The sequence below is a fragment of the Schistocerca gregaria genome, chromosome X (genome assembly GCF_023897955.1).
Source record: "Schistocerca gregaria isolate iqSchGreg1 chromosome X, iqSchGreg1.2, whole genome shotgun sequence".
Lineage (NCBI taxonomy): Eukaryota > Metazoa > Arthropoda > Insecta > Orthoptera > Acrididae > Schistocerca > Schistocerca gregaria.
Window position 1 is genome coordinate 164,057,157 of NC_064931.1, and position 14,278 is coordinate 164,071,434.

The following is a 14,278-nucleotide window of genomic DNA, read 5'->3' on the forward strand; positions in this document are numbered from 1 at the left end:
ACTATGGGACTTAACTTCTCAGGTCATCAGTCCCCTAGAACTTAGAACTACTTAAACCTAACTAACCTAAGGACATCACACACATCCATGCCCGAGGCAGGATTCGAACCTGCGACCGTAACGGTCGCGCGGTTACAGACTGTAGCGGCTAGAACCGGAGAGCGTGGGTCTCTTATTCCAAAATACTCAGAAGGTACCCTGAACAACCTCTGAAAGTTTGTTGGTGAGGTCGTAGTTCACCGTGTACAAAGATTTACTCTCTGACAAAAAGCTGCACTAGTATCCAGCCAGGTCTTGACAAGATTTAAAAGTGGTGCAATGATTGATAACTTGCTTTAAATGGTGAGAAAAAAATGTAAAATTGACATTTCAGAGAACCAGAACACTTTGTACTATATGATTACAATACCAATGACTAACAAATGGAATCATAAAACTCATAGAAATACCTAGGTGTAACAGCTTGTAGTGACATGAAATCAAATGATCACAAAGGCACAGTGCAAAACCTGGTGACAGACTTTGATTGACTGGTGTGATACTGGAGAAGTACTTACATAACACTTTTTTAACTCACCCAAGAATATTGCTCAAAAGTGGTCGGCCCATACCAAATAGGACTGTATGGGATACTGAACTTACAAAAGAAAGGGGGCAGGGGGGGGAAGCAAAGCGTGTGACCACACGAGCCATATGAGATGCTGAAAAACCTGAACTAGCAGACACTTGAAAATAAGACGTCCACGATCCCGAGACAGCCTACCTGAAATTTTTCAACAACCAGCCTGAACCGACGAATCTAGGAATATACCAACAGCCTACGTATCACTCATGTAGGGATCGCAGAGACAACATTACCGCAATTACCGTGCGTTATTCTCCTCACGCCTCAGACGCGAACGGAACGGGGCATTTTCGTAATAAGTGATACATTACGAAGTACCCTCTGCCAAGTACTGTACACTAGTTGGATGTAGAAGTTTAAATGCGACTTCCACAAAACAACCATGTGCCCCCCCCCCCCCCCCCCCCCTTACGTCTAACGGTCTGTTAAATTGCCCTCAAAGAGATAACTGAGCTAAAAACAATAGGATCTCTTCATTGATTTGTTACTAGATAGCCTATCGATTACACCACATCAACAGACATTTTATCATAAATCGATGGTAATTAGATTAGAATAAATCCTCTGGAAAAAGACGAGAATTAACTTACTGAGTTGAGATAAGGGTGACTTAACACACGGCAAAACATGCTGTGTAAGTACGCTGTTTCGTCATCTTCTTCCCACCACGGGCGCCTTGCGTTTATAACATGACTCACTTCGGCTAAGCTCACAGTTCACTCGTGAGAAGTCGCACAACTTCGGCAAAGAGAAAACAGGAGGTGGGTGTTCAAATAGTAGCTGCACCAAACAAACGTAGTCAGACTCATGAGGCGCTTGTGGCAAGTGAGTGAGTTTGTCGACAGTTCAGCAACAACACTTTCTTGTTAATGTTTAGTACATTTGTAATGTAAAATAACATCCACAGAACAGTGCATATAATATGAGTGTAGTAAGCGTTAAGCATCGTGTGTTGAAATGAATCAAACGTTAACACGAGAAACGAATGCGTCTCCTACACTGTTATTGAATGTTGCAAGATAAAATAATCGAAGCGTTTATTTAGAAGGTGTTTGTAGAGTTGAAATTGTGATAGAATGAGATTCATTCGTGGTCGATGTTATGATGCAACTGTATGTCATGCAGTAAATCAGATGACATTGTTGATTGCGTGTAGAAAACTTACAGACATACTGCTATGGAATTCGGCTTTACGCATTTCATGAGGTATTTTTGTATCGTAGTCTTCCTGCGTAAATGAGAGTAAGAGAAAAAGAAGGCAAAAAAGGCAGACATTTGTGAATTATGTGTAAAGTAACTGGTACATTAAATCCATCTCGCACAAGTGTACTTCATATTTATTTTTCGTTGATATAGGTATTACTGATTCATTATTTTAGTTCACGTTCACTACTGGAAGTAAGAGCTTTATGATTATCTGCATGGAGTACTGGCATAAATGTTACTGTTATAAGAATACATTTGCGTTTGATTGAACAGCTCAAAAATTCAGTAACCTGTGTGTGTTCTTTGAAACTAAACTTCTCATTTATGACTACATTATTTGCTAATTCCTAAGGAGACATAAATGTAGAGAAGAGTCTCTTTACAGATATGGTCTTTCACTGTGTTTTAGGTAGAATCATCACATTTTTTCTGCAGCAGCTGATGCAGGGTAAAATGCTGAAAGTGCTTACTCTTCTGCTTGCTGCAGTAGCACCATGTAAGTCATCTTCAGTCTTACTGTTTTATGGAATACATTCATTACTAATCTGGTGAACTGTATACATAATTTTGCTTACAGACGGCTCCTGTACATCGTTGGAGCTTCAGTTCACCCCACAAGATCTGACTCTGTTGAAAGGGGCATCTACTAGTATTCTTCTGTCCCTAAAGTGAGTAAATGTACTTTTCAGTCTCGCGTACATCTCTTTCTTAATGTGTTAATGTTTGATGAAGATGAATATAGTTATATAAGAGATTGCAGGTTTCTTCTGCGATGAAATGGAAACATTTTAATCAAATTTTTAAAAAAAGCAGAGATTAAACTATATTTCAAGCATGGTGTTTGTTACTGTAAAATTAAAGAAATTGATCGTATTGAAGTGGAGCAATTGGTATGTGGAAAGACCAATATGACATAAATGTGGACAGCTTGTACATCGATTATATGAAGGCATCACACAGTGATATCGGTAATTCTGTATCAAAGGTCACAGCTATGGAACAATATTCACTTCACATTTAGTTACTATCAGGAATCTGCAAAAAATGATACTGGCACAAATGGCAAAAGAAGAGACCTGAAGCCAAATGGAAATAAGACTAAATTTGACATCTTCCTATTATCTAATATTTTGAATTTAATTTTTCATATTGGAATATTGCATTCCAGTTTCACTGTTGGTGATTACTTGTAGTCCGCACAACATACTTTACTAAACTTGCTCATGATTGTGTATTAGTATGGGTCATTTGGATTTTTGTTATTTAGTTGGTCTTATAAAAAAAAGTGGAGCAATTTAATTTGTATTCAAAATACATCATTCTTTGCAAAATTAGGTGTTCTTGTAAATGTCACTGTGGTTAATTTTGGTGAAGAGTGTTATTTGTGGGTTATAGGAATAATGTATTAGCACCTTCAGTGGAGTTCCATAATATGCAAGAAGAATCCATGTAGACACTAGTTATAGTTTTTGGTAATATTACAATTTTCATGTAAAGTATGTTCAGACTCCCTCTTTTGCTGCTCAACTATCACTTAAAAGATGTTTATACAACGATCTTTGGTAAAATTAGAATGAAACTTTCCACTCTACAGTGGAGTGTGCGCTGATTTTAATCTGCCAGGAAGTTTGGTAAAATTGCTTATTGCCACCCCCTACCCATTTTGCATATTTCAGTATGGCACAGATGTAAACATTAGGCTTCACTACCAGTTAATTTGTTCCCACAATGTTTATTTGGCTTTAACATTCATTGGCTTCGCCAACTCGTAGCCAGATTGTCACCTTTCGCCCTAAGTTAGACCTCAGGCTGCAGTACAAATGAGACAAAAGTGCCATAGAGCTGCACAACATGTTATCTATTTTTGTGCAAGAGAATTTGGGTTGATGATATGTAATCTTGCTGTGTATATAGCATATCACAATTTTCTTGAAATTTTATTTGATAAAGATGAGGCTGCATTCCATTCTATAATCATGACAACTGAAAAGAAAAAGAAACTAGTAAAATTATAATTAGTGAATTTAGTGAAGCTTCGGACATTATTTTGGTGTTATTGGCAAGTTTATGGACTCAAGTGTATCTTTACCAGATTTGTTCCAAAATGTTTTTGTTGATACAGAATGGATCAAGTATATGAATTGTCTTACATTAGATTAATTTTGGTGAAACTGTCCACTACTTTGTACTCTCACCACTGGATATTTGATGCAGAACCAGAAAAAACATTCTGTATAGACTGGTTTTTGTGCCCAAATGTGAGAACCACTCTTACATGTGTCACCTCAGTTTTAGATTTGCCTTCCGAAGTAGACAAAATTCTATGTTATATGAAAACATTAACTGACAATAGTTTTGTCAATAACAAGTTTAGGTTGTCATCCCCACTTCCCACCATCCTTTCTGCATATCTCTAAAGAACCTTGCTATAATCATATTTCAGTAAGATATTACTAAACACATTTGGATGCTTTTCTGTTTCTTTATCTCCAACAGTGTTAAAAATAATAGATACTTGTGTTGTTTTATTGAGATTAACTATTAATGTTTCATTCATATGACTGTAGGAAATCACCTGACAATGCAACTATTGAAATCTCTGCAGATCATGCAGATCTGGTATACATTTATCCATCCACCATAACTGTTATTGAAGGGAATGTATCTGAGGCATGGACTGTGAATGTGACAGCTGTGGACGTTGGTCGAGCACTTGTTGCAGCAAATACATCTAGCTCATTAATTGAGTGAGTATAACTACCAGTAGAATACTTCTATCTGCCTGTGTGTTGGCTGCAGTGGCCGAGTGGTTCTTGGCATTTCAGTCCGGAACCGCGCGACTGCTACGGTCGCAGGTTCAAATCCTGCCTCGGGCATGGATGTGTGTGATGTCCTTAGATTAGTTAGGTTTAAGTAGTTCCAAGTCTAGGGGACTGCTGACCTCTGATGTTAAGTCCCATAGTGCTCAGAGCAGTTTGAACCATTAACTGCCTGTGTGATGCTGTGAACTTGCGGTACAATGAACTAAAATAGCTGGCTGAATGTAGTTTGATATTTCAGAAATAAAGTTTCATTGTACACTCCGATTAACTCCATGCGGTGTAACACTTTTTCTGTACCATTATACTTGCTTTTTTAGGGTCTTAAATTGTAATCAATTATCCTTAACTTGCCTTTGCTTTTTTATGGCCTTTCCTGTCCATGTGTAAGATGGAAGGTTATCACACATACATCCATCTGTCTGCATATTATATGAATTCTTTTTCCTTCTCTTCTGAGTGTTGAGTCACACATACTCCTCAGTACGACAATATTATGAAAAGGATTGATTGCTACCCACCATAAAGAAGAGACGTTTAGTCACAGACAGGCACAAGAAAGACTACTATACATTAAGCCTTCGGCCAAAAATATCTTCTAAATCAGAAAATGCACACACAAGACCAAGTCTCTGGCTGCTGAGGCCCCATACTTCATTTGTTTCATCTTGTTTTCACATCATTACCCTTTTTTTGTCCTCCACCATGGATCCATGTTTCTCCCCTCTTTCTTTATCCCTTGCCAGAACCCAATTCCACATACTGTTTGTGTATTGTTGCCTAGATCATGGAAACCCTCACAAATGAACCTTACCATCAAATTACCCATCTTGGGATGCATGAGGACAAAACCTCCTTCCTCTCCACCTGTAAAATTCACCAGCTCTGCAGTACCCAATTTCGGCATCCCATCTTCTACAATGAAACTCTTACCTTCCAAGAACTTCAGTAATAGGCACAACGCTACCTCAAAAAACACTGCCACCTGTTTGCCTCTTACTCCCTCCTTGGACTACCACTATCCACCAATTCTACAACAGCCCCCAATCCTCTCCTTCGTCCCCTCATAGGCCACAAACCCTGCCTTGCTGAGCTCCTATATTTACCACACCCTTGGAAATTCCCTTCCATCACCATACACAATCCAGAGTGTAAACATACCCAAAACACAGATTTGAACCTTTCCTCCAAAAGCATTATTCCCATAGAGTAAGAGTCCTTTCCAAATGCCTTACCTTTTGCGCTGCTCCCAAATTCAACCACCCAGGACCTTCTCTTCTCCTTTTGGTCCCTCCAGTGGAAACACTCTTTCTAAGCCAACCCTACAAGACTCATCCCAAAGCCAGTGTTGGCGTCTTTGTTGCTCCTTACGTGATCCACCCTCACTTCCCCTGAATCACCCCCTGTTAACATTCCAGAATCTCTCTCTCCCCCCCCCCCCCCCCCCCCTCCTTTCCCCCAACCCCCCTCGCTCTAAGTTCTGCGTTCTTCCATAAACCCAATCACCCAGGACGCCCCTTTGTAGTCAATTACAGTGCCCCTAATGAGAGAATCTCTGATTTCATGAACAAACATCTTCAGCCAATCGCCCATAACCTACCCACCTCTATAAAGAGAGACCATCCATTTCCTCCATAGATTCCACACTACAGTCCCTGTTCCTTTACCACATAGTCCGGCCTCAGCACTCGGACAGTGAATATGTGTGCGTGCGTGTGGGAGATTTATGCTGTTGTTTATAAATTTATATTCTGGCGGTTTACATGTTTATAATAACCCACAAAAACTGTGTTTGTGTCTTATCCTGTGATACTACTAGTAATTAGTAATTTTAAAGGTGGCTGATAATATTAGATCTTTTAATACCTTTGATAGCTTTTCTGCATATTCTTATGCTGTCTAGTACATAATAGAAAATATAAAATCTGTTAGTGCTTATGTAAATTGCTGAGTTGTGAATGACATTGGCCATTTTTTTTTTCTCTTTTTTTTTTTTCCAGTGTAACTGAAGCCTTCGTGAGGCTCACTATTCAGCATTCAGATTTCCTTTATCATGCCAGCATTGTCGTTGGATGGGTATATTTTGCAGCTTGGTCGATATCTTTCTATCCACAAATATACATTAATTGGAAGAGGAAGAGGTGAGTCTAATATTTATCACAGTAAAAATAAAGATTGATACCATAATGAGAACATTGTGTGACTATTGCATAAAATGTTCGAATAAACTGGTGAGGGCTTCTATGGAAACTCCTGCCACTGTCCCTCCCTCCCTCCCTCCCTCTGCCAAATAATTTTGTTGTGTAAGAAGGGTAAGCATTATTAATAAAATATTGTTGCTACTACTGCTGAGCATATTTAAGTGATCTAGAGTTCACTGAACTTCTCTTCTACAATACATTGCATTAAAAATACCAATTCATAAACGGAGGGATGCTATAATTTCTTGTTGATAACATACTGTGTTGCCTTCCCCTTCAACGTAACAAAAATGGTAGAAAGAAAAGTTTTGAGGTTCAGTTCCCGCTTTTGTGTACCAGGAGCCAAATGTTGTAGGAAATTCACGAAAACCATTCAGATTGCGAGTTTGGGTTAGTTATGGGAGTTTTGTGATAAGGCTTATAAGCCTTCGTAACTGCCCTGACACAGCTTTTTGCTTTTATTGTTGTGTAGTGCTTTGAGACATAAAAATATTTCTAAATGGGAAATGGAAAGCAACAGTAACTACCTCGAGTTAACATTTGTTTCATAATAGTTTTGGTAAGTGGATATGTCTGAAGCACAACAGACATGGGGCGCAGAAAAATAATAAGCTTTGTCAAAGTTCCGTTGGTAGAACCTTTGTCCTTCCCATTTCGAGCTACTTCACTCGGGCACATATTTTCTAGATGTTTAATTAAATTCTGAATTGCAGTATTACTTCATTTATTTACTTTTATTTATTTATTTTTATCAAAGTCCAACTCTTATTTATTTATTTATTTTTGGACTGAAGTCAATATTACTTAATAATTGGCATTGCAACATGTTTTGTGAGTATTCTTTGCTCATTAAGGGCATGTACTGTTCGTCAAGTAGTCTCAGAGAGACATGGGCAGAGTATAGAACTGCCATTGCATTCTCATTTGTTATGAATTATTTAATATATGTATTTCTCTTCCATTATTTTGCAAATTGATGTTACATTGTTTACATCTCAAAGTGTAGTGCAATGTTCGCACCTATTGTAGAGTTTTCCTTTTTTTTCCAGTGTTGTGGGTCTCAATTTTGACTTTCTGTCATTGAACATACTTGGTTTTATTTTATATTCACTTTTCAACTGCGGTCTGTATTGGATTCCTGAGGTGGAGGTAGGCCGTTTCTCATTTCTTTTAATACTTTTGTTCTAAAATAGATCCCTGTTCTTTTTTTATGAGAATGTATGTCTGTTATGCCTACATTTCCTTAATTCATTTTTCCATATTTTCAGTGAAATTACTAAAATAATACAGAAAAATGCACAGTAAATTATTTAGTGTTGACAGTTGGTGTCATTATTAACCTACTTAATGGTTTCTAGATTACAGAACTGGCATTTGCAGTAACTTATTCTGTTTAATTTTAATTATAGAGTAACATTCTGTATTGCTGGTACACCATGACCATCTCTTAAGTAGTTTTTAGAAACTAACTATATTAGGAAAAGGTCAAGTTCTACTTGCCACAGAGGTGACCCAATTGAGTAGCAGACGGGCACAATGAAAAGACTGTTGCACATTACAGCTTTCACTCAAATCCTTAAGCATATCTCATGCACACATGTGCTCTCTCTCTCTCTCTCTCTCTCTCTCTCTCTCTCTCTCTCTCTCTCTCTCTCTCTCTCTCTGTGTGTGTGTGTGTGTGTGTGTGTGTGTGTGTGTGTGTGTGTGTGTGTGTTTGCTGAAGCAGGCTTTTAGCTGAAAGCTATATGTGTAACAGTTTTTTTTAAAAATATTCGAACATGGAATTTAAATAGTTTGTTTTCAGGAACACCATAGGGTTAGGATTATATATATTTTCAACTAACTTTACCTCAAAAAAATATTGGGTTACTGTTGTGTATTTACTCAAGAACAAAGTAAACTGAAGGAGAAGGAAATTGATTGGAAATGTTCACCCATTATAAGGTGTCATGCGTTGTTTCCTTCAGATTCTTGTCCATAATTTCAAGCACATGTTTCCCAAACTGTTAAGCTTTGTAGTCACAGAATAATTTTACAGCACATCTCCTTATCATTGTTGAGCAATAATAATATTATCTGCAGCAAATTTCATTGTAGAGTAGAAAATAGTCTGCACATGGCATTTATTTAATTGCAGATTAATACATGCAGCAGCTTGTCATAGTGGGTGGGAGTTTTAGGGAAATATAACTTTAAAATGAGGTTTTAATATAGTTTGCCTACTTCACTGTTCATTGAAGAGAAGGACAGGAAGGAAGACCCACTGAGAACACTAAACTGTGCGGAGTTGGTGACATGTTTCCACCTCTTTAATGTTGTATCATTTTTCACGATAGTAAGACATGTTTTGTGTTCACACCTAGGACACAGTTAAAATTGGAAAAAAAAGTTTCACTTCTCTTAGAAGAATTTGTATGGGACCCCTAGGTAAGAACTTCACTACTTATTTTACGCAAAACATGTAAACTACAGCATCCAACTGTGCTTTGGTGTCTACTAAGTCATGGTTGTTTGATTAAAAATGCTGGTACAGGCTCATAATTTATTTGAAGTGCTGAGATTCCATTCTTGCTCTCTGCTGTTAATCAGGAATACATAAAGAAAAGTATGTGGACAGTGATACATTTCACATCAGAGTTTGCTTCAAGTTAGCTAGAATCTTTGACCACATTTAAATAATTGTTACATCTTTTTGTGCTTTTAATAATGGTAAATGTTGTTTCACTAAACTTTTTGCACCAGTATTTGTACTTTACAGTAACCTGTTCAATTTTTCCAGGAGGAATACTTCAAACTTTATCCTAAAGGACTGAATCCTGTACAAGTAAATGACATCGTATTTGCCCTTCACGCATCATTTGCGACATTCATCACCATAGTTCAGTGCTTCATCTATGAAGTAAGTACTTCACTTTATTACAGTTAACGTTGTCTTGCCATAACATAGCTTAAAAATAATAGTAAAGTCAGAAAGGAAATAGAGTTAAATGAAGATAAGCCCCCACCAAGTGTAAGTGTCTGCGATAGGGCCAGTAAACTTTACACAGAATTTTTTTTCTGTCTGAAGCACAAACTTAACATATTACAAAGGAACAAAATCAAGGAAAAGTGACGATAAGATAAAAAAGCACTTAGTTGGAGAGTTTTTAGATTCAGGTAAGGTTAGACACTGAGGGGAATGACACCACGTGCTCTTCAGATATTAACAAACTTCCTAATATGTGTTGTACTTGACATAGGTATTTTGTATACAGGGTGTTACAAAAAGGTACTGCCAAACTTTCGGGAAAAATTTTTCACACACAAAGATAGAAAATATGTTATGTGGACATGTGTCCGTAAACGCTTACTATGTTACAGCTCATTTTATTACTTCTCTTCAAGTCACATTAATCATGGAATGGAAACACACAGCAACAGAACGTACCAGCGTGACGTCAAACACTTTGTTACAGGAAATGTTCAAAATGTCCTCCGTTAGCGAGGATACGTGCATCCACCCTCCGTCGCATGGAATCCCTGATGAGCTGATGCAGCCCTGGAGAATGGCGTATTGTATCACAGCCGTCCACAATACGAGCACGAAGAGTCTCTACATTTGGTACCGGGGTTACGTAGACAAAAGCTTTCAAATGCCCCCATAAATGAAAGTCAAGAGGGTTGAGGTCAGGAGAGCATGGAGGCCATGGAATTAGTCCGTCTCTACCAATCCATCGGTCACTGAATCTGTTGTTGAGAAGGGTACAAACACTTCGACTGAAATGTGCAGGAGCTCCATCGTGCATGAACCACATGTTGTGTCTAATTGTAAAGGCCCATGTTCTAGCAGCACAGGTAGAGTATCCTGTATGAAATCGTGATAACGTGCTCCTTTGAGCGTAGGTGGAAGAACATGGGGCCCAATCAAGACATCACCAACAATGCCTGCCCAAACGTTCACAGAAAATCTGTGTTGATGACGTGATTGCTCAATTACGTGCGGATTCTTGTCAGCCCACACATGTTGATTGTGAAAATTTACGATTTGATCACTTTGAAATGAAGCCTCATCCGTAAAGAGAACATTTGCACTGAAATGAGGATTGACACATTGTTGGATGAACCATTCGCAGAAGTGTACCCGTGGAGGCCAGTCAGCTGTTGATGGTGCCCGTACATGGTACGGAAACAACTGGTTTTCCCATAGCACTCTCCATACAGTGATATGGTCAACGTTACCTTGTAAAGCAGCAACTTCTCTGATGCTGACATAAGGTTTATCGTCAACTGCACGAAGAGTTGCCTCGTTCATTGCAGGTGTCCTCGTCGTTCTAGGTCTTCCCCAGATGCGAGTCATAGGCTGGGATGTTCCGTGCTCCCTAAGATGCCGACCAATTGCTTCGAATGTCTTCCTGTCGGGAAACCTTCGTTCTGGGAATCTGTCTCGATACAAATGTACCGCGACACGGCTATTGCCCCGTGCTAATCCATACATCAAATGGGCATCTGCCAACTCCACATTTGTAAACATTGCACTGACTGCAAAACCACATTCGTGATGAACACTAACCTGTTGATGCTACGTACTGATGTGCTTGATGCTAGTACTGTACAGCAATGAGTCGCATGTCAACAGAAGCACCGAAGTCAACATTACCTTCTTTCAATTGGGCCAACTGGCAGTGAATCGAGGAAGTACAGTAGAAACTGACGAAACTTTAATGAGCTCTAACATGGAAATTAAGCGTTTCCAGACACATGTCCACATAATATCTTTTCTTTATTTGTGTGTGAGGAATGTTTCCTGAAAGATGGGCCGTACCTTTCGTAACATCCTGTATATTCATATGTGTTAGTCAGAGAGGAATGAAATTGCATAGTTTTTAATATTGTCTAAGAATGTCAAAAGACTTGTGTTATCAGAACAAGTATTTAGGACATATTTCCAGATGTTATTACCTATGGGGAAGAAAACTGCTACATTTTTCAGAGGAGCAAGAAGTGGCACAAGGACAGAAATGAAGATGTAGTTCTTCACTGTATAAGAAATATGTATGGCGAAAGCCACCTATTGTAATAGATTATGTCTGATGAGTAGTGTGTGTCACGGTGCTAGTGTTGTTTATCATTTTTGTCATTTCTTGCTGCCAGTTTCCCACATTTTGCCATTCAGCCTGTCTCCTTACTAGAAGCCTCTGGTCACTGTTGCCTTAAAGATATGTTCCTTCCATTCTCTAAGTGTCCTCTTTGTTCTCCCGTGTAAAGACTTTTTCTGAATTAATATTTCCAACTGTCGCCCACCTCTTCTAGATGACCAAGCCTGAATAGATGGTTTTTTGTTACTTCAGTTATTGTCATGCTGGCTCACATAATCCCTTATTCTATTTCTTTGCATTGTTCACACTTGAAATGCTAAGACTTCTTCCCTGAAAGTGTAATTCAGTGCCAGTAGACTCTTCCCCTGCCTCTGTCTCTTCATGTCCCATGTCTCTACACAGTGCTTAGCAGTACTCTCTGTATATTTGTAGATGATTTTCAATACCTTTTTATTGTATTGGCATTCCAAAGAGCAGGGTGAAGTTGCCCTATTGCTCTTTCCCACTTCACCTGTTTCATGATTGGTGTCAGATGTGCTGTTGCTACTTGATGACAGACTGTTCACAAGTTTTTGAGAATCGCATGCTTCTATGCCATTACCATTTCCCATGTAACACTCACTCTCTCTCTCTCTCTCTCTCTCTCTCTCTCTCTCTCTCTCTCTCCCTCCCCTCCAGCTTTCTGCAGCATTGGTTCTTGGTCTTATTGACACAGTTTATGGAGATAGCTGGTTACGTGTATATATGGGGAAATAAAAGTTAAAAACAAACTACCAATGAATATTTCATGCCTCTCACCAGAAATGTCTATTTCAATGAAGTGCTTTAAATTTTTTAATTGCAGCCCCATGACCTCAGACTATATCATCTTCCTAATGTAGGTTCTTGGATATAATATATACACTGCACACTTTCAAACCTTGTGACTCTGGTCCCCATGAATTCATTTTGAAATTACTGTTAATACTGTTCACACAAACAGAAAAATGTACACACAAATAAGTGTATTTTAAGAGAGTCTCCTCTGCAGAAAAAATATGGAAGTGTAGTTAATGATACCAAAAGAAAGTAATAGAAACACTGAATAAATAACAAATGGTCTCTGCTGCTATAGTGGGAGATACTAGTGTTGGGTGAGCAAGTAATTTATAACTACAGTTTAGTTGAGTTGTATGTCATAACCCAGATGAAATTGTCTGGTTGCATTACATAAATATTAAGTATAGTACTATTCTGGATGATACTTACTCTTAGAATTAAGTGATGTCTTCCTATTTCTGTTTTGTTTTAGTTTAATGTTCACATTAGTGAAATACATTTCATATAAGCTTCTCATGCTAATGTTTTCTCTTCATTCACAGCGAGGTGACCAAACAGTTTCCATCACGGCACGTGTTATACATGGCATATTTGCACTTTTCTTGTTCATAAGTGTAATCCTTGCAGCTACGTTGGTCATTACTTGGCTTGACTTTCTTTATTATTGTTCCTACGTTAAACTGGCTATTACTCTTATAAAATATGTTCCACAGGTGAGTTGTTAAATTTTTTCTGGTAATAAACAAACTGTGAAAGGCTTCTTTGTAGTGTTTTAAACCAGTGTTAACTTTACTGTGTAGTAGGGATACTTCCTCCTATGGAATGAATGAGTGTGACAGTGAGAGAGTGGTTTGCATTGTTTGTATTTAATATTTTCTTCTGTCTTTTAAGTAGAAACGTAATTATTTCTCTACATAACTCTTCTATGGGATATTGTGACAACAGCTGTTACTGTATCTTTTATGTAGTACAGATAACACATCGGGTGTATTTACGTGATTAATTCTTGCACAACCAGTTTCCACCCCATCTTCAGGCCCCTGTATGGTTTTTAGTGATCACGTTGACACTGAGAAATCATATTATACTTTATGTAGAGGGTCCAAAACATCAGTGTCTGCTAAATTGAAGCTTCTTTCCTCCTGTGGTGTGTACGGTGACAGTACATAAATACAGTTTGTTAATAACGCCTTTTAATGTGAAACAGAGTGTACATTTGCACTTTCAATAAAAGTATACACACACATTCTAATGGTTGCAGGGTAGCAGTTTAATGTGCATTTGTTTCTGGTTCAGTTTTGGCCAACGTGCACATTTGCTGGGGCCAAGTCGACACACGTTAATTATTGACACTTTCTCCTCATTCACAACAACTTGTCAGGTCTTACCTGACAACAGATGTACTACCCAGCTTCTTGTCTTTTCTTACTGTATAAGCATGTATTTTCTTCATAAAATAATTATGTAGAACCATGTTGTGGAGGCTTTTCAGTAGTTTTGAATTACGGGATAAGCTTGAAAGCAACCATAAAA

At 38.2% G+C, this 14,278-nt stretch overlaps 1 protein-coding gene across 1 annotated transcript in view; it reads left to right on the forward strand.

The window, feature by feature from the left end:
• Window positions 1-1,318: 1,318 nt before the first annotated feature.
• LOC126297506 (cystinosin homolog) overlaps window positions 1,319-14,278 on the forward strand; it is a 39,180-nt gene continuing 26,220 nt past the window's right edge. Inside the window, exons 1-8 of the mRNA XM_049988391.1 lie at window positions 1,319-1,386; window positions 2,241-2,327; window positions 2,409-2,499; window positions 4,399-4,578; window positions 6,651-6,791; window positions 7,901-8,000; window positions 9,631-9,750; window positions 13,288-13,458. Coding sequence (XP_049844348.1) covers window positions 2,273-2,327; window positions 2,409-2,499; window positions 4,399-4,578; window positions 6,651-6,791; window positions 7,901-8,000; window positions 9,631-9,750; window positions 13,288-13,458 — 858 coding nt within the window. The 5' untranslated portion in view covers window positions 1,319-1,386; window positions 2,241-2,272. The remainder of the gene's footprint in view (window positions 1,387-2,240; window positions 2,328-2,408; window positions 2,500-4,398; window positions 4,579-6,650; window positions 6,792-7,900; window positions 8,001-9,630; window positions 9,751-13,287; window positions 13,459-14,278) is intronic.